Genomic DNA, 27,319 nt, shown 5'->3' with positions numbered 1-27,319 from the left:
GGACCCAGTGTTTTATCTAGAGATGCTATCTAGTTACAAATACTATTACTAGCTGCCTTGTGGCTTAAATCTCATTCCATCTACCTATTCTTAGGGAAACAAGAAGAAACAATGCCTTGTGCTAAAGGACAAAGGGATGGTGGGCATCCCCTTTTTACTAAAAGGCTACAAATACAGTACATCTACAAATACTTTTTTATAATAATGACAGGGCAGTGAATAAATCTCTCTGTGTGGGAAAGGACAAAAAGTAAAAGGAAAGGCCGAAGAAAAGAAAGGGAGGTCGGATTTAAGTCACCTAGAACATTTAAAAAAAAAAAAAAAAAAAAAAAGAAAAAGAACATAGTACATGATTCCAGAAGATACACAACACCTTAGAAAATGATCTGTACAATGAAAACGCAAAAGAAACACACATCACTTGTCAACACAAAATACACTCAGTCAGACACTCACATGACCAAAGGACATTGCCAAACCACATACTACAAATCTCACACAAGAGTGAAATACTAGCAGAATTGGTTTCTATATACATTGTAGAGACAGTAAATCTAATTTAATAGAGGAAAAAAGAAAAGAAGCATTTCAAAGTGTTAATACTTTTCATTATTATCATTATTTATACCTAACCTGTACCCACAAAGAATTTGAGGCAATTTACAAAAACAATAATACCATTAAAAAGCATAAATTAAAAGTCACATAATAAACAAAAGTGGTGATAATCATATCAGATACCTAGCCTAAGAATGAGCATCAATTAGGTATTAAATTTGGATATAATTCTTCGTGGCAGTGAAAATGTACCAGCAGCTCATATAGTTCTCACTATCTAATATGAACCGTACCAGTTAATCAGAAGAGAAAAATATTTTTATACCACTTCCTTATATAAAAAATAAATTTGACTCTACGTTCTATAGAATGCCTAGTGCAATGCTGCTGTTCAAATGTTAAGCATTCCAACCAATCATGTATCTAAACGACCTAAAAGTTATACCTACACAATCAGATTAAGAAGGCTGACTTTACTTTTTTCTACACGTACATACACACACACACACACACACACACACACACACATACACTCTCTCTCTCTGCACACAGTCTGGGGGAAAGCTGCTAAATGACTCTCCCAGTCCACCCTCCCACCCTCTTCACCATCCCCACTTCTGCTGAGGAGGAAAAAAGGTTCAACAAGATAACACACTATTACACTACATCTTTGTAAGTTAACAATCCAAAAACTTAAAAATCAGAAAAAAAAATTCCTTACAAGACTATATAAGACAAGCATTAAGATACACTGAAGGCCGCGCATGGTGGCTTGCACCTGTAATCATGGCACTTTGGGAGGCTGAGGCGGGCAGATCACTTGAGGTCAGTAATTCAAGACCAACCTGGTCAACATGGTGAAACCCCGTCTCTACTAAAAATACAAAAAAAATTAGCCGGGCAGGTGGTGCACGCCTGTAATCCCAGCTACTTGGGAGGCTGAAGCAGGAGAATTGCTTGAACCTGGAAGGCGGAGGTTGCAGGGAGCCGAGATCGTGCCACTGCACTCCAGCCTGGGCAACAGAGTGAGACTCTGTCTCAAAAAAAAAAAAAAGAAGAAGAAGAAGAAGAAGAAGAAGAAGATACACTGAAATGTCATTAATATAAAAGGCTAACAAGATCCAATATGGTCTCAAGCAAAGTCACATCACTCCCTACAGCTCCTTGTACATAACAAGCTTAGTAAAGGTCTCCTGAATGAATGATTCCAGTCATGGGAGTATAAATATAAAAAGGACTTCTCCCCAGAAGGGCAAATTCAAAGATCCCACAGAAGAGGCAACGAACACAACTATGAGGGGAACTGAAGAAAATAAGAGAATCACCTTCTACTGCTTTTTCCATAAGGCAGGCAGAAAGAAGTGCAACTGCACACAAAGGGGTATTTCCCCCAAACACGAAAGGAAGAATGGCTCAAAGTAATGAAACAGTGGGAAAAAAATGTTAAGATTTTGAGACGGGCTATCTCAAAATCAGTCACAAAGAAGTAAAAACTGAGCAGGACACATGGGCTGACACCTAGCATAAATGGGGGACTACACTAAACACTACTCTCTAAAGAATAGGCTATTTCAGGGGGAAAGTCTAAAACCGCCAGAGCCTAAAAACTAAGGAAATAGAAAACACAGCTGAGCAGGATGCATAAATATGTCTCAGAGAGCAAGTAAGAACAACACTACTCTTTTGAAAAGGAAAAGCTGACCCAGTCTGACCTTGAGTAGAGGTTGCTCTGTATATGTCAACATTTTGAATCCACTCAACGATGAGATGGAGAAACCCAACATTTGCAGAAGCAGGATAAGTCAAGGCTCCAAGAAGACAAAGGAGGAAGAGGTCACCCAACCTAGTCCCAAAAACTGGAGGTAAAGGGTGAAGGGGAGGAAAGAGTCATGTTCTAACAGAGAGTCACACAGAAAGATGAAACTATGTGGTTCAGAGAATCCGTCTAGTTTGCCCAACTGCAACAGAGCATTTTGCACTACAGGGGTAAGAGGAAAAAACTGATTTCCAATCATCTGTGGAGACCAGGGACACAGAAACACAACCACATCAAACTTAAGAAAAAGAGCCCAGCTTCAGACATTAACCTCAAGTGTGTTCTTCCAACCAACCTTTACCACTTTTCCTTCCACTGCACCTTGCATGGAGACCCCTGCTTACCAGGGAAAACTCCCAAAGTCTCCATAGCGTCATGGAGGAAGGGTAGGAAGAACCACCACTGGAAACGGGATGACTCCGCTGAGTCTACGCCATCGACAGCAGGTAGTCAACTCTTCATTTTTCCGAAGTTCACTAATATCCCCTAAAAATACACAATCCCATCAAGCTGACTACAGACACAGAATACAAACAGCATTAAAAAATTTAAAACCAAGAAAAAAAAAGAAAATGAGCTCAAAAGCTCTACTTTCTGACACTGGGAATTAGGCCCACTGGACAACTCAATGTTAACTGAAAGGCAAAATCTAGAAGTCACAGACCAGCGCTGACCAAATCCCCGATGAGTCACTTCTCCTTACACAGTAAACTGAGGCAAAGCGAGCCTCCGAGCTAGAAAAGAGCTTTAAAGGCCAAAGCCCCAGAGCCCAACGGAACTCGGGGAGGATGAGTTTCCACACTAAGCCTGTCAAAGCAGCCATTCTGGATTTCATGAAAGAGGGAGAAAGGGAAGGAGGGAGAAAGGGAGGAAGGGAGACCTGAGGAGGCAAAGCACCTGACTAGAGCCGACAGGGCTGCAATCATTCCCCTGACCAAGAGAAAAGAACTCGAAGAATAACGTCCCCCATCCTCTCATGAAGCGTCAAGGGCTTTTCCACAGGTACGTTTTGCTAATTTCACAACCTCTCTCAATTATTTAAATGGTCAAAATACAAAAGGGACATCTTTACGGTCATTCGTTCCTCCTTCTGTCACAGGAAAACACCTTCTTCTCACCCATCTCCTGCCATTTGCCCAAACACATGAAATCTCCTTCCCCTACACTGCAGTAAAGAAATCAAGAACTTTTCACTCTATGCAGAACCAGGCAACGAATACCACCTCTAAATTCAGAGTGCCAAAGCTGTGATGCGTATGGGCAGGCACTGTACGCTTCGCACATTCAGAGACTTCGTGAACATGCAGGATGTCATTCTGCTTATTCAGTACGGTACACATTACAAACGAAAGAATGGTCAGAATTGGCCATTTATCAATGATTCTTCTGCTGCTGCTTCTAAGCCTGAAGAGTTACCAACAACGCTAATATCTATCTATATCATTACACATAAAAGGCCCCATATGCACCCAAAATGTAAAGGTAGTCATCTGACCCTTCCAACTTCCTGTGCACTGTATATGTAATGAATGTGATTTCATCTGTGTATACCTACATGTATGTATATGTAAACAAATGAATATAGCATCATGATCTGGTTCTCCAAATAGAACCACAACAGCAAAAAACAGAAAACATTCAAATTCCCCCTTCTCCTGAAAGCTACAAGATTTAAAGAAATGTTTGGATGCCACCAGAGACAACACCAGAGCCAAAGGAAGGTTCTAGTACAACAATGAGCACACAGGCAACCTCTTCCAGGATGGCATGTGGGCGACACGGGTGTCTACACTCCCTTTTCTGAATGGAAAGGCATATGGCTTCTCCTTACCCAGCCAACATGAATACAATTTGAGAAAATCAGAAAAAGTCAAAGTAACAGGCTCACTAAAGATGGCTGACTGGGAAGCAGAAGCCACAGAGGAGGATGTGAGTTCTCTCAAAAAAGAATCGGGAAGTTTATACCCAGGAAAGGTTCAAGGACTCTTGAGTGTGGGACGGACAAAGTCTGGTTCTCACTGCACAGAAGACAGTAATCAAAACGTCAAAAAACAAGGGCACACGACCCTTTTCCCAGTGGGGTAGTCAACTGGTGAAGGTTGCCCCCCTCCTGAGACACAAGAGTCAACTGGAAGCAAAAATATACCCCGGTCTTTCTCAGACACAGGAGCAACTAGTGTGGCTGGCCCCTTTTCACTCAAGCACTAGGCACAATGGCAGCCTGCCCCACATCTTACGGGGCGCCCACTCTCACCCAGACAAGGAACTCCGAGAAGAGAGAACAAGTCAGTGTAGACACACGAATGGGGAAAGGAGCACGGTGAATGTCCAGTTGTCTCCATAAGAAAAAGAGGGCAACTCAAAGGGTATTCAGGAAATGAGCTCACCCTAACCCAGCAAAGTGTGCGAGAGTATGTATGATCTGGGAGAAGTGTCTGCTTTCCTATTTAGAAATGACTTCAGAGCTGCACAAGCCCCCACTATCCACTGGGTGAGGAAAGAAGAACATGGGTAGCCAGAGTCCCCTTGTCCTGGCAAAAAGGGTCAACGGAGAGTGTGCAGAGGCCCCAAAAGATTCCAAAGAAGATGAGCGGATCAGACGGACCCCTGTGCCAAGGAAGGATCGGGGTCACGGAAGGTAAAGGGCAAGGGAGTGTGGAGATCCTCACTTGCCATAGAAACGGAGACCCCACCCTCCTGGCTGTGAGGGTGCAAGGGCAAGAGTAGGATGTGAACGACTGCGAGGGGCGGGGATGCTGCGCAGGCCCCCTTCCCTTCCCGGGAAGCGAAGGGGGAGGGGTCACACGAGGCCCTTCGGCCGAGGGACACTCGGCAGGACGGGGTCCCCCTGGCGGGGAGAAGCTCGGGGACCCCCCGCCCGCTTGGGGAGGCGTCCACAGGGCTGAATGGGGTGCCAGAGAGAGTACGTCTGGCCCTGCCCGCCGGAGAGCAGGGGGCCGGCGAGGGCTGAGCGCCGGCCGCTACCGCCCGACGGGGACCGGCCCGGAGCAGTGGGGCGCTGGGCCAGGGGCGCCCGAGGCGGATAAACTTTCCGCCCCGCGGCCCCCACCCCGGACCCAGTGCCGGGGGTGCGGGGGACGCGCCGCGGGCTCGGGAGCGGCGGGGATGCCCGGTCCGGGTGGGGGAGGCGCCGGCCCTCCGCCGGCTCCTCCTCCTCGCTGGGCCCGGTCCCCGCCCCGCGAGCCCCCCGCCCCCTCCGGCCCCAGCCCGCCCCCGGGGGTGGGGTGTGGGGCGCCGCGCTCCGCCGGCCCCGCGAGTCACCTCAGGACTCGGCCGCGCTCCGCCCCCCCACCCCGCGGGCCCCCTCCCCGGCCGGGTCGCCAGCCCGCCCGCCCGCCGCGCCCCCGCGCTCCCGCCCGGCGCCGCCGATGCCCGGGATGTCCGGCGGGGCCGGGTCCCGCCGCGCCGCCCCCCAGTCCCTCGCGCTCCGGCTCTTACCTTCCGGCTTGTTTTCGGCAGCCATTTCCCCTCCGCGCGCCACATCCTCCTCCTCCTCGCGACCGGGACCCCGAGCGCGCGCCTCGTACCGCCGCCGCCGCCGGCCCAGCCACCCCGCCGCCGCCGCGCACCCGCCCTGGCCCCGCCCCGCGGCCCACGCACAGCGCCCGTTGGGCCGTGGGGCTGCCACTCATCACTCCCGCCGCCAATCGCCCCGCACCAGGGGTCTCACTACTCTCCGGGAGGAGCGTCCTATCCATCCGGCCCATTGGCTGGTCACCACCCAACGGACTGAAAGGATTGGTCAAGAATCAACGCCCCCTCCCCACCCACTCCCAGGAAAGCCCGCCTTCCGGACCTAAACAAAGCTTCCTAGTGGCCAGAGCCCGAAAGAACTGTCCAATCAGGACGGGCCCGACACGGAATAGTTCCTCGAGGCTGAGACGTGGCGTTTTGATTGGGCGTCACTACAGTGTTTCCCAGGCCGTCCAAACCAATCAAAGGGGGTTCCCGGAATTCGGGAGCGGCGAAGGGAAGCCCCGCCCCTGAGCGTGACCGTCATGAGGAAGGCGCTCGCTCATTGGCGCGCTGGGGCTTTTCCCGCGTGCTCCCGGGGCTGAAGGACGTTCCCGGGGAAGCCGCTGCCGGCGCGTGGGGTCCCGGTGGCTGTGGAGGACGCGCCGGGATCTCCGGGATCCCGCAGCCCTCCGCCGCCGGTGGGGAGCCGGGCGCAGGGAGCCTCGGGGCTGAGCTCCGCCGGGGTGCCGCGCCCTGGAACCCGGCTGCCTAGGAGTCCGGGCGTCGCTGCCGGCCGTGGGGGAGGGGCGCGCCTCCCTCCAGGCCCCGCCCCCTCGGCGCCGCGTCCCCACGGCCCCGGCGCCGCCCGCCTGCGCCCGCCTCCCGCGCCCGCCCCCGGTGAGCTCCGTTGTCCCCTTTTCTGGCGGCTTAAAATACCGAAACTTTATTTTGGTCACGTTGCCCATGTGACCCGTGGAGCGGATGACTCATGGATGCCTGTCCCAGGATGAGGCCGCCGGCCGAAAGCGGAGAAGCGCCAGCCCCGGCCGCCCGGGTGGAGCGCTGGGCAGCCGAGTTTCCCACCCTCCTCAATCCAGGGCGTCCTCGCGGGGCTTTTCCGAATAAATAGCCCGGCGCCCGCTGCCCTCGCGCTGCGTACGGGAGCACGTGCCCCCCGGGAGGTGGGCGCCCGCCAGGTGCCCCGAGAACGAGCCTAGGAACGGGGTGCGCCGAGTGCGGCTCTCGGGGCGGCCGGGCGTGCGGGTGGCTGGGCAGCGCTCCCAGTGACCGGCCTCTCTCCGGAGAAAGTAAGGAATTCTGCTCCTGGGCAGGTAATACCGGAAACAAAAGGAGAGGCTGCAATCGCAAATTGTTTTTAAAAAAGAAAAGAAAAAGGAAAGCAAAGTTAAATGTAAGAGCTCCAGCCCCTCAATGTGATCTTGTACGGTTTGCAATAAGAACATTTCTTTCTTCCGCATTTTAGTTTTCCTTTTGCTACTGCTGGTGACAACTAGCAAAATAAGTGGAAACTCCTGGTTCAAGTGTTTCAGCATTAAGATTGGCTGTCACAGTGAATTCTGTGCCAATCCTAACAACATGTGTTCTTTTTCTGGTCGTCACAAGTAAGAATGTCTTAGGTTTTCCAGAAATAAAGATGTCCCAAAAGAATGTTTTGTGTTACACACTCATTCTTTAAGAAACTTTAATTTTATGAGCCTCAAAAATTGCAAAATTTTAACAACGGAGGGACAATATTTTATCGATTAGCATTCTTAATAGCACCTATGTTGACGATTTGTGTGGAGAAACGGATTCTTAAAAGTGTTGGTGGCATTGTAAATTAGTATATTCCTTTCGAAAAGCAATTTTACAGTATGTATTAAAAGCCATAAAAAATGTCTGCATCTTTTGACCCAGTAATCTTACTTCTGGGAATCTGTTCTAAGGAAATAACACTAAATGCCAGAAAAGCTATATGTGTGAAGATATTCTTCACAGGATCACTGTACTTACTGCAACAACAAATTGGAAGCATCCTACATGTGCTGATATTGGGTATTTAGTAAATTGTGTTACATCTATGGTAGTGGAATATTATGCTAGTCACAGACGTCAGAAACAGAAAATCTTACCCATTGCTAGATAGAGGGGGCAATACCCAAAATTATGGTGTTCATTTATGAGGTGAGATGATAAGTCTAAAAAAACAGCATTTTCGCCGGGCGCGGTGGCTCACGCCTGTGATCCCAGCACTTTGGGAGGCCGAGACGGGCGGATCACGAGGTCAGGAGATCGAGACCATCTTGGCTAACACGGTGAAACCCCATCTCTACTAAAAATACAAAAAATTAGCCGGGCGTGGTGGTGGGCGCCTGTAGTCCCAGCTACTCGGGAGGCTGAGGCAGGAGAATGGCGTGAACCCTGGAGGCAGAGCTTGCAGTGAGCCGAGATCGCGGCACTGCACTCCAGCCTGGGTGACAGAGGGAGACTCCGTCTCAAAAAAAAAAAAAACTGCATTTTCAAAAAAGACCGATACAGGCCCGGTACAGTGGTTCATGCCTGTTAATCCCAGTACTTTGGGAGGCCAAGATGGGCAGATCGCTTGAAGCCAGGAGTTCGCGACCACCCTGGCCAACATGGCAAAACCCCGTCTCTACTAAAAATATAAAAATTAGGTGGGCAAGGTGGCAGGTGCCTGTAGTCTCAGCTACTTGGAAGGCTGAGGTACAAGGATCGGTTGAACCCAGCGGGCAGAGGTTGCAATGAGCCAAGATCATGCCACTGCACTCCAGCTTGGGCGACAAGAGCAAGACTCCACCTCAAAAAAAAAAAAAAGACTGATATGTACACCCAAGAAATGACGTGGGGGATTATAAGTGAGTTTTTTTTAATTGTCTATTATCTATAATATAGCTGTAATATCGCTTTTTTTTTTTTTTTTTTTTAATTTGAGATGGAGTTTCGCTCTTGTTGCCCAGGCTGGAGTGCAATGGCGCAATCTCGGCTCACCGCAACCTCTGCCTCCTGAGTTCAAGTGATTCTCCTGCTTCAGCCTCCAGAGGGGCTGGGATTACAGGCATGCGCTACCATGCCCAGCTAATTTTGTATTTTTGGTAGAGGTGGGGTTTCTCCATGTTGGTCAGGCTGGTCTCGAAGTCCCAACCTGCAGTGATCCGCCCGCCTTGGCCTCCCAAAGTGCTGAGATTACAGGCGTGAGCCACTGCGCCGGCCTCTATGTTACTTTTATAATTAAAACATTTACTTAAGTTGAAAGAAATGCGAATAAAATTGAGTGTCTTCCTTCAAGAGACTCTCAGCCTAGCCGGGTTCACAAACAAGCAGCAGCAGGACAGGGGCAGTGGGAACACAGGAGGAGGTCATGAACATCACTTGGGCCTCAACACCATCACCACTGAAATTACTTTAGCCTCAGACCACAACAGTGCTTCTCAAAACAGTGGTTCTCTAGGGACCTTGGTAGAGCAGAGGGCGTCCCAAGACTCAAGGGACCCAAAAATAGAAATTTTTTAGACACGGTCCTGCTCAGTCGCCCAGGCTGGAGTGCAGCAGTGCCATCAAAGCTCACTGCAGCCTCGAACTCCTGGGCTGCAGTGATCCTCCTACCTCAGCCTCCTCAGTAGCTGGAACCACAGGCATGCACCACGACGCCCAGCTAATTTTTTAAGTTTTGTAGAGACAGGGTCTTGTCTTGTTGTCCAGGCTGATCTCAAACTCCTGAGCTCGAGTGATCCTCCCACCTCAGCCTCTCAAAGTGCACAGATTACAGGCATGAGCCACCGCACCTGACCTCAGAACTACTTTTATAGCAATAATATGTCAGTTTCTCCCAACAGTGCACTCTGTGTGCAGTGTCTTCCAGAGGCTGCATGTATGTGATCTCACAACAGGCTGAATGCAGAAGATTCAGAAGCAGAGAAGAATCCAGCAATCGTCTACTGTCAGATATTAAAGTGATTTGCAAAACTAAAACAATCCCACACTTATCACTAATTTTGTTTTAGAAAATATAGGTATTTCTCATAAAAATAGGATTTACATTAACATATAATGGGTTTATTCTCTTTTTTGTTGTTCTTTTGAGATAGGGTCTCACTCTGTTGCCCAGGCTGGAGTGCAGTGCAATCACGGCTCACTGCAGCTTTAACCTCCTAGGCTCAAGCAATTCTCCTGCCTCAGCCTCTTAAGTAGCTAGGAATACAGGTGGATGCCACCATGTCCACCTGTATTTTTTGTAGAGATGGGGTTTTGCCATGTTGCCCATGCTGGTCTCCAACTCCTGAGCTCAAGTGATCCTCCTGCCTTGGCCTCCCAAAGTGCTGGCATTACAGATGTGAGCCACTGTGCCACCTTGTTTTATTCCTTTTAAATGAGCTAGTTAATATTTTTAAAATTTCTCAATTTTTAAAGTTGGTTTGTTTGTTTTTTGAGACAGAGTCTCTGTCGCCCAGGCTGGAGTGCAGTGGTGCAATCTCAGCTCACTGCAGCCTCCACCTCCCGGGTTCAAGCAGTTCTCTGCCTCAGCCTCCCGATTAGCCGGGATTACAGGCACATGCCACCACGCCCGGCCAATTTTTTGTATTTTTAGTAGAGATGGGGTTTCACCATCTTGGCCAGACTGTGATCCACCCGCCTCGGCCTCCCAAAGTGCTGGGATTACAAGCATGAGCCACTGTGCCCGGCCAGTTTCTCAGTTTTATTTTCAAATACGGTACATAACTAGATTAACACACATAAACAAAAATACTTTGAAGTCTTTAATTTTTTTTTTAAGATAGTCTCGCTCTGTCAGCCAAGCTGGAGTGCAATGGTACAATTTCAGCTCACTGCAGCCTCGACTTTCTGGGCTCAAGTGATCCTCCCACCTCAGCTTCCCCAGTAGCTGGACTATAGGCATGCAACACCATGCCCAGCTACTTTTTGTGTCTTTAGTGAAGACGAGGTTTCACTACATTGCCCAGGCTAGTCTCAAACTCCTGGGCTCAACTGATCTGCCCACCTTGGCCTCCCAAAGTGCTGGGATTTGAATCCTTTATTTTTATTTTATTATTATTGTTATTATTATTATTAGTTGTTGTTGTTGAGACGGAGCCTCACTCTGTCGCCCAGGCTGGAATGCAGTGGTGCGATCTCAGCTCACTGAAACCTCTGCCTCCCAGGTTCAAGCAATTCTCCTGCCTCATACTCTTGAGTCGCTGGGATTACAGGCAGCTGCCGCCACATCTGGCTAATTTTTGTATTTTTAGTAGAGACGGGGTTTCACCATGCTGGTCTCAAACTCCTGACCTCGTGATCCACCAGCGTCGGCCTCCCAAAGTGCTGGGCTTACAGGCGTGAGCCACCGTGCCCATCTTGAATCCTTAATTTTTAAGTGTAGAAAAAGATCTTGAGACTCAAGAATTTGGGAGCCACTGGGCTAGAGAATGAGATGTTTTCGGGGCTGGCTGGTTGGTGTTTCTGTTTGCTTGGGAGGGTAACCAAGAGATGGGCATTTCAAGTAAAGGAAGCAGCCTGCGTTACTAAATGAGCCCATTTAGAAAAGAGAGTTGGAAGATAACGCTCGATGCACCAATCTCACCAATCTCGGAATCCTTGCCCATTTTGGCCCTAATGTCCTTCAAGGAAAGAATGTTACTGTCCAGAAACAGAACTTACAAGGGAAATAGTGGGAATCTTAAATTGTTACTTTTTTGACTCCAAAAACGTTTTCTAAGGCGTCTTCTTCCTGGTTAGCTTTCCAAAGTAAAGTGGCTGTTTATATTACTGATGGTGATAAGAATAAAAGTGCTTGGACTTGCTTCCTTAAATTGGAAGTTACTGAAGCTTCCATATTACTGGATTGGGAGAGGAAAGCAGGGACTGAACCCATTTCAGAAGTTTAAACACTTAAAAGAGAAGCTCACGCCGGGCTCAGTGACTCACACCTGTAATCCCAGCACTTTGGGAGGCCAAGGCAGATGGATCATGAGGTTAGGAGTTCAAGACCAGCCTGGCCAAGATGGTGAAACCCCATCTCTAACTAAAAATACAAAAATTAGCCAGGCGTGGTGGCACGTGCCTATAATCCCAGCTACTGGGGAGGCTGAGGCAGGAGAATTGCTTAAGCCCAGGAGGAGGAGGTTGCAGTGAGCCAAGATTGCGCCACTGCACTCTAGCCTGGAAAACAAGAGCGAGACTCCGTCTCAAAAAAATAAATAAAAGAGAAGCTCATCATCCCAAGTTCATTTTCCCCCTGCACAGGACAACAAAAAAACAACCTATGCCTTCTTTAGCCCCCATGGGGCTGCATGGTTAAAAGTAATAATATTCAAAAGTTCCATTTCCAAAAGGTTTCTCCCCTTGTCTTTAACTATTTTTTTTAATTTTGAGATAATTAGATTCACATGGAGTGATAAGAAATCATACAGAGAGCTCCTGTGTCCCCTTGCCTTTTCAAGATGAAACATAATGAAAACTTGTGGACTTTGTTGGAACCAACCCTTCACCAGATGGTCCCTGTTTTCCTGTCCTGCAAATGGTCACCTTTCCTCTTCTCTGCATCCCAATTATGTCAGGCATTATAATCTCAGAATGTCTACTGTTAATATGCAAGAGTAAAGATTTGTTAGATACCCCAAATATGATGAGATATTTGGGCCTAGTAAGCCTGAATTTCAACTTACTTGAAATATTGGCCAGGTGAGATGGCTCATGCCTATAATCCCAGCACTTTGGGAGGTCGAGTTGGGCAGATCACTTGAGGCCAGGAGTTTGAGACCAGCCCAGGTAACATGGCAAAACCCTATCTCTACTAAAAATATAACAGCAAGGCATGGTAGCGCACGCCTGTAGTCCCAGCTACTCGGGAGGCTCAGGCACAAGAATCGCTTGAACCCAGGAGGCAGAGGTTGCAGTGAGCCAAGATCCAGCCACTGCACTCCAGCCTGGGTGACAGAGCCGACTTCTGTCTCAAAAAATAAAAATAAATAAATATCATTTGAACACGAAAGAGAAAGGCTTCATTTGTGGCCCAGGAATCTTTTGAAATTTTGAAATGAATCTGTAGTTTCATTTGTTTGGTATTTACTGACAGCAGTAGGTCTGAGAACCAACCACACCAAGAATGACAGTTTTGTTTTCCTTTTAGCAATTAAAACCTAGAACAGAGCATTGTCTTTTTTCATTGGGGTTTCAGGAGATACTATTTAAGCAATAGTTATAATCATAAAACTTTCCCTCATCATCCAGATATCACATAAAACATGCTCGAGCGCACTTGCTCTCCAGAGACCCTCCTAGGAGTGATACCTAAATGCCTTCGGTGGAATGTATCTCACCTTCATACACTACTTTAAGAATCAATCCAGTTTTTTCTGGACTTTCAAAGTTTCCCTTTGAAACTAGAGGCTTTCCACTCCCTCTTGAGCCCTCTGGTATTATAGCCTGATAGTCTTTATTGCATTTGGACCCATGATCGAAGAAATGGTTGTTTTCTTTTGTTTTTGTTTTGGTTTTTCTTTGGTGGAAGGGGACGGAATCTCACTCTTGTCACCCAGGCTGAAGTGCAGTGGCACGATCTCGGCTCACTGTAACCTCTGCCTCGTGGGTTCAAGAGATTCTCCTGCCTCAGCCTACTGAGTAGCTGGGACTACAGGTGCATGCCACCATGCCCAGCTATTTTTGTATCTTTAGTAGAGACGGAGTTTCACCATGTTGGCCAGGGTGGTCTCAATCTCTTGACCTCGTGATCCTCCCACCTCGGCCTCCCAAAGTGCTCACTCCTCACAGGCATGAGCCACTGCATCCGGCTGAAATGGTTACTCTCTAAAGGGGAAAAGGTTGGAGAGATTGGGCTTTGCTGATTTAGATGGACACAAATACAGAGAACTTCATGATCGCGGACATTAATGCATTTCGTAGACCAGGGTCACCCCTCTACTCCCTGAGACCCAGAGAGACCTCAGTAGTGGAAACCCCCAAATCTCTGTATAGAAAAAGCTCGGGGCAGTAATCTGATTGGAGGGAGGGGCCCAGGGGACTCCAGCATCTGCACAGCAAACCTACCTGCACTTCCCTTGTCTATTCAGTTGGGCAGCTCCACGCAGCTTAGGAGATTGTAAGATTGCTCAAGTCAAGTTTTGTTTTGTTCGTTTTCTTATTTACGCCACACTTTCAAAGTCTTCCCAGGAAACTTCGTTTAGTTGTTGAAAGTAAAATGACTTGGCCGGGCACGGTGGCTCAAGCCTGTAATCCCAGCACTTTGGGGGGCCGAGACGGGCGGATCACAAGGTCAGGAGATCGAGACCATCCTGGCGAACACGGTGAAACCCCGTCTCTACTAAAAAAGTACCAAAAAACTAGCTGGGCGAGGTGGTGGGCGCCTGTAGTCCCAGCTACTTGGGAGGCTGAGCCAGGAGAATGGCGTAAAACCCGGGAGGCGGAGCTTGCAGTGAGCTGAGATCCGGCCACTGCACTCCAGCCTGGGCGACAGAGCAAGACTCCATCTCAAAAAAAAAAAAAAAAAAAAGAAAGTAAAATGACTTATCAAAGCGCCTGAAGGGAAACGCTGCTGAGTTGTCTTATCATAGTCTTTGGAAGCCACTGAGGAGCACCCGAGTACGGGCGTAAATGAAAAGGACGCGGGCGCAGAGACATTTCACTGTCATTAGGCTTTCCATTTTTCAAACTGGGCAAGCAGTTTATTTTTTCTTTAAGTATTAAGCTGTGGGATATTATACAGCCATTTAAAAAATGGAGGTATGGCCAGGTGCAAGTGGCTCACGCCTGTAATCCCAACACTTTGGGACGTCAAGCCGAGCAGATCACTTGAGGTCAGGAGTTTGAGATCAGCCTGGCCAACGTAGCAAAACCCCGTTTGTACTAAAAATACAAAAATTATCCAGCATGGTGACGCGCACCTGTTATCCCAGCTACTCAGGAGGCTGAGGCACAAGAACTGCTTGAACCGGAGGGCGGAGGTTGCAGTGAACCGAGATCACACCACTGCACTCCAGCCTGCACTCCAGCCTGGGCAACAGAGCGAAACTTGTCTTAAATTTAAAAAAAAAAAAAAAAAAAAAGGTAAAGGTAAATCAGTGTGTGCTGCTATGAAAAGATCTCCAACTTAAAGGTAAGCCACACAACATAACGTATATTATTCTCCTCTGGATGTAAAACATGGATACAAGGTTTATTGTATATATATTTTTCTATATGCAGAAAAGATTTCTGGAAGGATAATAGGAAATCTATTACCTCTGAGGATGGGGCAGAAAAAAATAAGCCTTACTCTTCATTTGATAAGGTTTAAATGTTTTTACCATATGCATCTATCCAACAAATAACTATTGGGTGCCTATGACATACCAGATACTGATTCTAGGTGCAGGGGATACAACAGTGAACAAAATAGACAAAAATCTCTGCCTTGGTGGAGCTCACGTGGAGGTGGGAGAGACAAACAAATATACATATGAACTTTAGATAATGATAAATGCATGAAGAAAAATAATGTGAAAGGGTGGGATGATGAGAAGTTTGTTTTTGTTTTGTTTTTTTTTTTTTTTTGAGATGGAGTCTCGCTCTGTTACCCAGGCTGGAGTGCAGCAGCACGATCTCAGCTCACTGCAACCTCTGCCTCCTGGGTTCAAGCGATTCTCCTGCCTCAGCTTCCTGAGTCACTGGGATTACAGGTGCTTGCCACCACACCCGGCTAATTTTTTGTCTTTTTAGTAGAGACGGGGTTTCACTGTGTTGGCCAGGATGGTCTCAAACTCCTGACCTCAGGTGATCCGCACGCCTTGACTCTCAAAGTGTTGGAATTACAGGCATAAGCCACCATGCCCAGCCAAGAACGCTGTTTTAGAAGAGTGGGTCAGGAAGTTCTCTCCGAGACCTGAAGGAAGTTGGGAGCAAGCCACGCAGTTATGGGTGGGGTGGCAGGTGCACAGTCAGTGTCCTGTAGGAACTGCAAGGAGGCCCTGTAGAAAGACTGCTGACATGTGAATCCAGGGAGGAATCAGCAGGCCACACAGGACCTCCAATTCCATGGTGAAATATTTGGATTTAATTCCGAGGGTGCTAGGAAAACAATGTAAGGTATTTAGCTGGGAATGTTATCTCCATGGTGTTTTCAAAGGATCGCTATGCCATAATGTGGAGGACAGACATTAAGGAGGCCAGAGAAGCAGAGAGACTAGTTAGGATATTATTAGACATCAAGACCTGATGGTGGCTTAGATGAGGGGTCTTAGTTCCTTGTGGCTGCTGTAACAAATCACCTTAGTGGTTCCCTTATAGTTCTGGAGGCCAGAAGTTTGAAATCAGTTTCGTTGGGCCAAATGAAGATGTTGGCAGGGCCACACGCCTTCCAGAGGCTCAAGGGGGAATTCATTCCTTGCCTCTTCTAACTGCTAGTGGCTGCTGGCATTCCTTGGCTTGTAACCACATCACTCCAATTTTCAAGGCTAGCATCTTCAAATCTCTCTCTGCTCCATCTTCACATTGCCGTCTCTCCCCTGTGTATGTGTCAGATCTCCCTCTACCTCTCTAAAGAGGACATGTAATGGCATTTAGGGCCTACCAAGATAATCTTCCCATCTCAAGTCTCACTCTGACGTCCAGGCTGGAATGCAGTGGTGTGATCTCAGCTCACTGAAACCTCCACCTCCTGGGTCCAAGCGCTTCTCGTGCCTCAGCCTCCCGAGTAGCTGAGATTACAGGTGTGTGCCATCACACCAAGCTACTTTTTGTAATTTTAGTAGAGATGGGGTTTTGCCATGTTGGCCAGGCTGGTCTGGAACTCCTGACCTCAAGCCATCTGCCCAACTTGGCTTCCCAAAGTGCTGGGATTACAGGCGTGAGCTACCATGCCCGGCCCCATCTCAAGATTCTTAATCACATCTGCAGAGACTATTTCCTAAAAAGGGAATATTTACAGGTTCCAGGGATTAGGACGTGGTATCTTATGTGCCGTTATTCAGCCCACCACGTCAAGGATGCTAAAGGACCAGATAGTAAACATTTTAAGTTTTGCAGGCCCTATGGCCTCTGTCACAACTTCTCAACTCTGCCATTGTGGCACAAAAGCAACCATGACAACATATATATAAAAAAAAAAAAAAAAAAGCTGGGCGCGGTGGCTCACGCCTGTAATCCCAGCACTTTGGGAGGCCGAGGCAGCTGGATCACGAGGTCAGGAGATCGAGACCATCCTGGCTAATACAGTGAAAACCCATCTCTACTGAAAATACAAAAAAATTAGCCGGGCATGGTGGCAGGCGCCTGTAGTCCCAGCTACTGGGAGGCTGAGGCAGGAGAATGGTGTGAACCTGGGAGGCAGAGCTTGCAGTGAGCCGAGATCGTGCCACTGCACTCCAGCCTGGGTGACAGAGCAAGAGTCCATCTCAAAAAAAAAAAAAAAAAAACGGGCAGAGAGGGGACATGCCTATGTTCCAATAAAACTTTATTCACAAAAACAGAGTCCAGGTCTTAGACTAGGATGGTGGTGTGGTGGTATTAAGAGGTAGGTGGATTTGGCTCTATATTGAAAGTAGAAATGATTGCTCAGGTTTTGCTCAAGGATTGAATGTGAGATATAGAAAGAAACTCACTGGACCGAGATTTGACTCTTGGGATTTGGGCCTGAACAATTGAGTTAATGGTGTTGCATTTAAAGACTGGGGGAGGAACAGAGTTAAGAGTGGGTGGGAATCCACAATTCCACTTGGGACATTCTAATGCTGAAATGCCTATTAGATATCCAAGTGGAGAAATCAAGAAGGCATCTGAATATGTGCATCTGACGTACATATTCACCTGAGAGACATTGTGGCTAGACATACAGATTTGGGAGTAATCATTCAGTGGAATCTAAAACCATGAGACTAGGCCGGGCACGGTGACTCATGCCTGTAATTCCAGCAATTTGCGAGGTTGAGGCTAGTGGATCACTTCAGGTCAGGAGTTCGAGAACCACCTGGCCAACATGGTGAAACTCCTTCTCTACTAAAAATACAAAAATTAGCCAGGCATGGTGGCACGTGCCTGTAATCCCAGCTACTTGGGAGACTGAGGCATGAAAATCACTTGAACCCGGGAGGTGGAGGTTGCAGTGAACTGAGATCACGCCACTGTACTCTAGCCTGGGTGACACAGCAAGACTCCATCTCAAAAATAAATAAATAAATAAAACCATGAGACTAGACAAGATTTCCTAGGGGAGGGAGTATAATTCAATTTTACCTCATCATAAGTTTTTTTTTTTTTGAGATGGAGTCTCGCTCTGTCACCCGGGCTGGACTGCAGTGGCCCAATCTCAGCTCACTACAACCTCCGCCTCCCAGACTCAAGCGATTCTTTGGCCTCAGCCTCCCAAGCAGCTGGAACTACAGGCACGTGCCACTATGCCTGGCTAATTTTTGTATTTTTAGTAGAGATGGGGGTTTCACCATGTTGATCAGGCTGGTCTCGAACTCCTGACCTCGTGATCCGCCCGCCTCGGCCTCCCAAAGTGCTGGGATTACAGGCATGAGCCACCATGCCCGGCCTACCTCATCATAATTTTTAAGGAGATAAAAATCGTGAGTCTCATACAAACATAAAGTGAGTACATGTCAGGAATTATCTCAAAAAAAAAAAAAAAAAAAAAAACTATCTTCAGCTATTTAATTAATGAGGAAACCAGTAAGATGTTAAAGCTGGGTCAAATGAGAATTTGAGGAACAAAGGTATATTAAAGATAAACAAGAAAGCGTGCTATAAGATGCAAAATTGTTTCATATCCTGTAGTGCAATAAAGTTTCATTCTGGGGGTATCTTTTTCTACAGGGCAAAAATAGTTGCATCTATGGGCGAGAATTGTCTGCACTGCTCTCTGTTTTCCATTTCCACCTAGTCTATAGAAAGGCAATTTAAGGTGCTTACCCTTGTAGAATCAGATTCTCCCCGGAGGATCCTCTAGGCACTTTGCTGAAAAGTCAACCAGTAATCTCTTGTTCATTCCTAACCCTTGGACAACTTTTTCTGACATTGTCATTCAACATTATTGAGCACCTACACAGTGACAGGCACCACTCTGTGCTACTAAAGTATGAACAAAACACAGTTGCCTTCCCTCCTGGTGCTTACATTCTAGTGGGGAGAAATAAATATAATAAACAAGTTCTGTAGTATAAAGGCCATAGGGAGAATGGAAAAAATAAAAGTAGATTATTAGCAGGTTAAAAGGACCAGGAATGCCAGAGTTGGGGAGGTGCGATTTTATTTTATTTTTTGAGACAGGGTGTTGCTCTGTCACCCAGGCTGGAGTGCGGTGGCACAACCACAGCTCACTGCAGCCTCTGCATCCCTGGACTCAGATGATCCTCCCACCTCAGCCTCCCAAGCAGCTGGGACTAAAGGCGTGCACCACCACACTCAGCATACTTTTGTATTTTTTGTAAAGACGGGGCTTTGCCATATTACTCAGGCTGATCTCAAATTCCTGGCCTCAAGCCATCCACCCACCTTGGGCTCCCAAAGTGCTGGGATTACAGGTGTGAGCTCCTCACCAAGCCTCAGATGTGCAATTTTAAATAGGAATAGTCAGTGTAAACGTCATCGAGAAATTGACATTTGAGGCCAGGCGTGGTGGTTCATGCCTGTAACCCAAACGCTTTGCGAGGCTGAGTGGGGAAGACCATTTGAGCCCAGGAGTTCAAGGGTATAGTGAGCTATGATTACACCACTGCACTCTAGCCTGGCAACAGAGTGGGACCCTGTCTCAAAAGAAAAAAAAAAAAAGTGAGGGGCAGGGCTAGGTCCAGTAGTTCATGCCTGTAATCCCAGCACTTTGGGGCCGAGGCAGAAGAATCACTTGAGGCCAAGAGTTCTAGATCAGTCTAGGCAACACAGCAAGACGTCGCTACAAAAAAATATAAAAGATTAGCAAGGTGTGGTGGTGCACGCCTGTAGTCCCAGCTACTCAGGAAGCGAAGGCAGAAGGATCACTTGAAGCCAGGAGTTCGAGGGTGCAATGAGCTATGATCACGCCACTGCACTTCAGCCTCGGTGACAGAGCAAGACCCTGTCTCAGAAAAAAAAAAAAAAAGAAGAAGAAGAAGAAGAAAGAAATTGACATTTGAGCAGACTGGAAGAAGGCGAAGGAGTTAGCCATGTATATGGCGTGATCTCGGCTCACTGTAACCTCTGCCTCCCAGTTTCAAGCGATCCTAGTGCCTTAGCCTCCCAAATAGCTGGGATTACAGGCACATGCCACCACACTGGCTACTTTTTGTATTTTAGTGAAATCGGGGTTTCACCATGTTGGCCAGGCTGGTCTCAAACTCCTGACCTCAGGTGAGCCGCCCAACTCAGCCTCCCAAAGTGCTGGGATTACAGGTGTGAGCCACTGCACCCAGCAAGATTTTAGAATTTTTAAAAGAGGGTTAATTTTTTGTAATTGATGAAGGGAAAACATGTAAGCAGAAAAATCTGTATCATAGATTGAGTCAAAACCATCTGTTTTCCTGCCTGTGACGTGTTCTTTCAAGTTCTAAGCATACTGGGATGCTGTGGGCATGAGATAAATGTTAAACCAGAAGAATGATTTTAACAATACTGATCTTTTTACCCTTTCAGAATGTAAATTGGCTCCTTTTTGATGGGAGGAGACGCCCATCTGCCTCGCTTTTCCACCCACAAAGAATCAGTCTGCCTGTGTGACAATACTTAAAGGAGAAATTAAAATTTTAGTAGTAAATAGCAATTCAAAAATAGGTTTCTTGAAAGAGAATTTCCTAGTTGATGAAAGTGCTGCTCTTGAGTAGACCTGGAACTCCTGATTTCTAAAACTCCGCTGTAGTAAATGTATGAAAATGTAGTTTTGTTTCCCTGCTCTCGTTTGGGAGGGCAAAGGGGATGCTGGGATTATTTCCATGTTAATTCAAGCAACTGTGTAAAGCACAGCCTTAAGACTTGTGCAAAGATTTCTCAAAGCACAGTTTTCTTCAGTGACAAAAGATGTCTTTCTTTTTCCTCTTGTCAAACACAATCACTCCCAGATAAAGGCAATTTGCTCTTTTGCCTTCGAGTTGGGCTATTTCCTTTTGCCAGCTGACTAACGTTTTCTAGGGCAGGTTGGAATTAATCATTCAGCACCCTGAGATTTTTCAGGCCAGCCAGGGCTGAGGATTAGAAACAATAAAATTCACAGTTCGCCCTCTAACAAAAGGATCTCACACTTGGCCAGAAGTGGATCATAGGCCTCCTTGGAAGCTACAGTATGGGAAATTTTACCAAATAGCCCAATCTTGATTCTCCAGATGTGGCAAATCTTGTTCATTTGTCACCTTCACTAGGCGTCTTGTGCTAATTTATTCCAGAAGTGGTGTGTGTGTTTCTCCCTTCCCCACAAGGTCTCACCATCAAGGCTGAGCACAATTCATTGTCTTATTTCTGAACCCCCTTGGGCCTCCTGGGAGCTTCACTGAAAATCCTCAAGCCCTCCCAAGCATATTTTCATTGCAGCAGCTCAAAGCTCACTGTTGATTCTCCATCCAGCCTCTTCAAGTGACCTGAAACGCCATGTTCTTTCCACCAGGGTGGTGCCTTAATTGGCTACTTTTGCAGAGCCGAGGTCGGTCTGCCTGTGCTCCACAAAAAAAACAGGTCACTTGCCCCTTTACGTCTGGAGCTTCAAGATCACAAGGCAGAATGTGGTCCCGGCACACACCCAGGAGCAGCAGGCTGGGACCAGCCAGCACTTTTAGACGGGCCAGCCTGGGTGCTAGAACAGATGTCAAGGGATATTTGCTGCAAAGAGGCTCCAGAAATAATGTAAAATTGTTCTGTCCTTTTAAAAATGGAAAATGCCTTGGCAGGGTGATATATTATTTGCCTGGCTGCATTTTCTCTCTGTCTCAGTCAAGGCTTGAAAAGTACTGGCACTTCTGCCTTTTCAAGCAGAGCTTGGTGTAACTGGACCACATCTAATGCCTGTACGATGCAAATGAAGATGGAAACTGTTGTTTCCTTTGATGTGTGTGACTAAATGCTCAAAGGGGATATTTTCTTTTCGAGCCTCCAGTGCATAGAGCCTCTTTAAAAATACCTGTTGGCTCCGTCTCCCCATTGGCAATTGAAGCAATTCTTGCACTGGAGACAGCGGTTGGGTACAGTCATGATGAATGTCTTTCTCTGGGAAGAATACCCTTTCCGTGTTTGCGATGATTGTTAAAGTTCTGGAGGGAATTAAGAAGCGTGAAAGGCACGCTAATGATGGGTATCTGCAATGAGCCACTCAGACTTGCCTGAAAAAGTCCAGAGAGCACATTCTGAGGGCAAACTTAGGGATGCAGATGAGTCACAGCTGGAATCCACAGCGGTTCCAGCACTCTCTGCAACCCAGTAGCCTACAGGTCCCGGGAAACCACCCCCCAAAACCCCCAGGCATTGACCAGTCAGCCTTACCCCTCATCCTCCCTGGCAAGAGGGGAAACAATGCCAACAGCACTAGGAGAATCTGAGCTCTTCTCCGAATCTGGGTGTTCTCCGGAAGTACACATCCTAGGAAAGCAATAGTTCTGAGCGCTGTCAGAGCTCTAAGCCTCCAAACTGGCTATGCCAGGCACTTGGAACCACTTGCATACCGAGGGAAGCCTGATATGAACCCACCTTGGCCACTTTTTCTTGAATATCTTATTAAGCAAGGCAATCTACAAGAGAAGCTTGTGTTTAAAAGCAAGAACACAAAAGCAAAAAACCATTTGGAACCATCTATAAATCATGATTTGGGTCATTAATTTATTTTATCTTATTTTATTTATTTATTTTTAGAGACGAGATCTCACTCTGTCACCCAGGCTGGAGTGCAGTGCTGCAATCACAGCTCACTGCAGCCTCAACCTCTGGGCACAAGTGATCCTCCTGCCTCAGCCTCCCAAGTAGCTGGGACTACAGGCATGAGCCACTGCGCCTAGCCAGCCCATTAATTAATTAATTTTTTTTTTTTTTTGAGACAGAGTCTTGCTCTGTCACCCAGGCTGGACTGCAGTAGTGCAATTTCAGCTCACTGCAACCTCTGCCTCCCAGGTTCAAGCGATTCTCTTGCCTCAGCCTCCCGAGTAGCTGTGATTACGGGCACACCACCACGTCTGGCTAATTTTTGTATTTTTAATAGAGATGGGGTTTTGCCATGTTGGCCAGGCTGGTCTCAAACTCCTGACAGGTGATCCACCTGCCTCAGCCTCCCAAAGTGCTGGAATTACAGGCATAAGCCATGGTGCCCACACCCCATTAATTAATTTTTAATGTACCTTTTTTCTCTTTTTTGCCTGATAAATGTTTACAGTCTCTTACTTGAGGAGGACACTAGGGAGCCAGTCACTTTGGAGGTGGGATATTAGACAGTAGCTCCACGATGTGACTTTGTCACAGTCAAAGTTGTGTGCCTAGTGCTTAGATAGGACAGGCACACAACAGTGTGCAATAAATACTGAATGGCTGGGCGCGGTGGCTCACGCCTGTAATCCCAGCACTTTGGGAGGCCGAGGCGGGCGGATCACAGGGTCAGGAGATCGACACCACAGTGAAACCCCGTCTCTACTAAAAATACAAAAAATTAGCCGGGCGCGGTGGCAGGTGCCTGTAGTCCCAGCTACTCAGGAGGCTGAGGCAGGAGAATGGCATGAACCCGGGAGGCGGAGCTTGCAGTGAGCCGAGATCGTGCCACTGTACTCCAGCCTGGGTGACAGAGCGAGACTGTCTCAAAAAAATAAAAATGAAAAAAAAAAAAAGAATAAATAAATAAATACTGAATGAATGAATGAATGCCCAGTCCAGCCCCATCCAAAGAAACCAGAGTGCTGTGGGAGTAGGACATTCACACACAAGATAATTAAAGGGACCAGGAGCAGTGGCTTATACATGTAATTCCAGCACTTTGGGAGGCCGAGGCAGGAGGACAGTTGATCCCAGGAATTCAAGACTGCAGTGAGCTATGATCACACCACTGCAGTCCAGCCTGGATGACCGAGTAAGAGTCCATCTCTATAAAAATAAATAAAGAGGGCCAGTCACAGTGGCCCACGCCTGTAATCCCAGCACTTTGGGAGGCCAAGGTGGGCGGATCATGAGGTCAAGAGTTCAAAACCAGCCTGGCCAGCATGGTGAAACCCCATCTCTACTAATAATACAAAAATTAGCCAGGCGTGGTGGCTCATGCCCATAGTCCCAGCTACTCGGGAGGCTCAGGCAGGAGAATCGCTTAAACCCGGGAAGCGGAGGTTGTGGTGAGCCGAGATCACGTCATTGCACTCCAGCCTGGGCAACAAAGCAAGATTCCATCTCAAAAAAATTTTTTAAAAATTTTAAATTTAAAATAAAGAAAGAAAGGTAGCCCTTGGATGGGTATTGTATCAGTTTGCACTGGCTGCCACGACAAAATATCACAGACTAGGGAGCTTCAACAATGTAAATTTATTTTCTCACAGCCCTGGAGGCTGATAGTCTAAGATCAAGGTGCTGGCAAGTTTAGTTCTTATTTGTTGTTGTTTTTTTAATTTTTTTTTTTTTTTTTTTTTTGAGATGGAGTTTTGCTCTTGTTTTTTTTGAGATGGAGTTTTGCTCTTGTCACCCAGGCTGGTGTGCGGTGGCGTGATATAGGCTCACTGCAGCCTCCGCCTCCCAGGCTCAAGCGATTGTCGCGCCTCAGCCTCCCAAGTAGCTCAGATTATAGGCACGTGCCATCGTGCCCAGCTAATTTTGTATTTTTAGTAGAGATGGAGTTTCACCATGTTGGCCAGGTTGGTGTCGAACTCCTGACCTCGAGTGATCCACCCACCTCGGCCTCCCAAAGTGCTGGGATGACGGATGTGAGCCACGGCGCCTGGCCACAAGTTTGGTTTTTAAAACAAATGAGTACCAATTCCATTTCCTGCCACACCCATGAAGGTTACATTTTCCAGGCCTTTCATCTGACCATTGGCGAACTATTTAATGCAAGTATCTCTTCCATGTAAACCCTGATGCAGTTGGTCCTTCAAGCTCCTGCGTTTCTGTCTTCTTTAGTTTGCATGCATGGGCACGGCATTTATGAGTCTGCATTCTGAGAGGCAGTGTGACCAGTTATCAGGACAGAGCAGCAGTGCTGGGTGTCCTCCTGGCTGCATCTTCACGAGCTGTGGCACCTGGGGCAGGGCACTCAGCGTCGATGATCTCCAGGCTCTTCATCTTTAGAAGGGGTTGATGATTCCTATCCTGCCTTCCTCACAGTATCACTGGAATAATCTCATCAGTTCACATGTCTGTCCTTCTTAAACCAGGGTGCAGAGGGGTGTAAGCCTCAGGATAAACAAGGTGCACCTGCCTAGAGCATCTGTTTTAAACTATGATTTTTATATTAAAATAAGCACACACGCATTAGGAAGCGGAATGGAAAGTTGGCATGAAATGCAAATAAAATTGAAGATTTCAAATAAATGGTGTCCTTGCTGCAATCTGTGTGCTTCTCCCATTCCAGTTGCTTTGATAGGAAAGTTTGAGCAGTGCTGGTTATCTATGAAGATGCTTGAGGCTCCCCTCCATGTGCTCATGGAACAATTGCCAGGATCTAGCACAAAGTGAAAAAAAAAAAATCCAAGCACAAAACCAAGTGTTATCATTTGTTTTAGAAAAAAGCAGGGGAGGGGAGATATTTTTAAATGCTTGTGAGTGCAGAGCATACCTCGGGCTGATACATAAGAAACCATAGGCGGAGTGCTATAGCTCACACAAGTAGTTCTAGCACTTCGGGAGGCCAAGGCAGGAGGATTGTCCAGGTGTCCAGGAGTTTGAGACCAGCCTGGACACCATAACGAGACCCCATCTCTCCAAAAGAAAATAATTATTAGCCAGGTGTGATGGTTTGCACCTGTAATCCTAACTACTCAGGAGGCTGAGACAGGAGGATCCCTTCAGCCCAGGAGTTTGAGGCTACAGAGAGCCATGATCATGCCACTGCCCTCTAACATAGGCGACAGAGCAAGACCCTTTCTCAAAAAAAGAGAAAAGAAACTGTTAAAGAAATAGTACGAATATATAGTACGAATAATAGTATGAAATGCACGTTAAAGGAGTTTTGTCTGAATTAAAGACCTGGGGGACAAGGAGACAAGACACCGGGATGGGAAGGAGGCATCTCACCACCAACCCTTCTGTACTATTTATTTTAACATGCATGCACTGCATATTTGTTAAATCTATCATTTTTAAAAGCAGTAGTTCTGCTTTTAAAATTAGTTATCATTGGCTGGGTGCAGAGGCTCACATCTGTAATCCCAGCACTTTGGGAGGCCAAGGCAGGCAGATCACCTGAGTTCGAGACCAGCCTGGCCAACATAGTGAAACCCCTTCTCCACTAAAAATACAAAACAATTAGCCAGGAGTGGTGGCGGTCGCCTACAATCCCAGCTACTCAGGAGGCTGAGGCAAGAGAAGTGCTTGAACCCAGGAACTGGAGGTTGCAATGAGCTGAGATCACACCATTGCACTCCAGGCTGGGCGACAGAGCAGGACTCCATCTCAAAAAAAAAAATCGTTATTATTCAGGCTGGACGCGGTGGCTCATGCCTGAAATTCTAGCACTTTGGGAGGCCAATGTGGGCAGATTGCCTGAGCTCAAGAGTTCGAGACCAGGATGGACAACATGGCAAAACCTCATCTCTACTAAAAATACAAAAATTAGCCAGGTGTGGTGTTGCGCACCTGTAATCCCAGCTACTCAGGAGGCTGAGGCATGAGAATCACTTGAACCCAGAGGCGGAGGTTGCAGTGAGCCAAGATCATGCCACGGCACTCCAGCCTGGACAACAGAGTGACACTCTGTCTCAAAAAAAGAAAAAAAAAAACCATTTAAATGATAGTTATCTGCTGAAGAAAAACACAAAATATTGGACAATAATTATTAAATATTTTGAGTAATAGTGCATAGTAATTGAGTAATAGTGAAATCAAGAGTTTAAATTTCTACTCTCCTTAGCATCTGAGAATCATTTCTCTATCATTTCTACCCATGTCCAGAGAGGAAAAACGCATCAGTTCTCATCCTGTGAGATTCTCCCCATAAATAACATTTCATCATAAAAGTCTATCTCTAAGACAAAAGGATGAATCATATTAATTTCTTTAATAGAAGCTTATGTGACATGCATGTCTAACATTGACGATGGTATAACGGGATCATGAATAATAGGATGAAATGCATGCAGTTCACTCATTCATTCATATATTAAACAAACACTAGTTAGATATATTATCTGACACCAAGCACTATGCTTAGACCTGTTAATATAAAAGTAAATAAAAATAAAAAGGATTGCCCCTGTCCTCAAACATTCTATTCCAGTGGTAGAGATAGGGAAGAAAACAAATAACTACAACTTAGAATGAGAAATGCAAAGTCTGGAATAGTCAGTAGATGGTTATAAAGGGGTTAGGGGTGGGGTGTGGCAAAAC

The 27,319-nt window shown here is 46.9% G+C and overlaps 3 protein-coding genes across 12 annotated transcripts in view; 2 read left to right on the top strand and 1 right to left on the bottom strand.

Moving 5' to 3' along the window:
- Positions 1–27,319, top strand: part of PLEKHG5 (pleckstrin homology and RhoGEF domain containing G5) — a 614,078-nt gene that overhangs the window by 283,006 nt on the left and 303,753 nt on the right. The window lies entirely within an intron of this gene.
- DNAJC11 (DnaJ heat shock protein family (Hsp40) member C11) overlaps positions 1–27,319 on the top strand; it is a 708,487-nt gene that overhangs the window by 544,602 nt on the left and 136,566 nt on the right. The gene's annotated exons all lie outside the window — the stretch shown is intronic.
- Positions 1–27,319, bottom strand: part of CAMTA1 (calmodulin binding transcription activator 1) — a 1,003,074-nt gene that overhangs the window by 967,224 nt on the left and 8,531 nt on the right. For all 10 annotated transcript variants that reach the window (XR_007724877.1, XM_050786880.1, XM_050786872.1 and 7 more), the window contains one exon: positions 5,834–5,955. Coding sequence is in view for 9 of the 10 variants with exons in the window: in XM_050786880.1 (XP_050642837.1) it covers positions 5,834–5,878 (45 nt within the window). In the remaining variant the exon portion in view is untranslated. Of the gene's footprint in view, positions 1–5,833; positions 5,956–27,319 lie in introns of those variants that run through there.

This window comes from Macaca thibetana, chromosome 1, assembly GCF_024542745.1.
Source record: "Macaca thibetana thibetana isolate TM-01 chromosome 1, ASM2454274v1, whole genome shotgun sequence".
NCBI classification, from domain to species: Eukaryota; Metazoa; Chordata; class Mammalia; order Primates; family Cercopithecidae; genus Macaca; species Macaca thibetana.
Note: the sequence above shows the minus strand (reverse complement) of the source record. Positions and strands in the feature narration are given on the sequence as shown.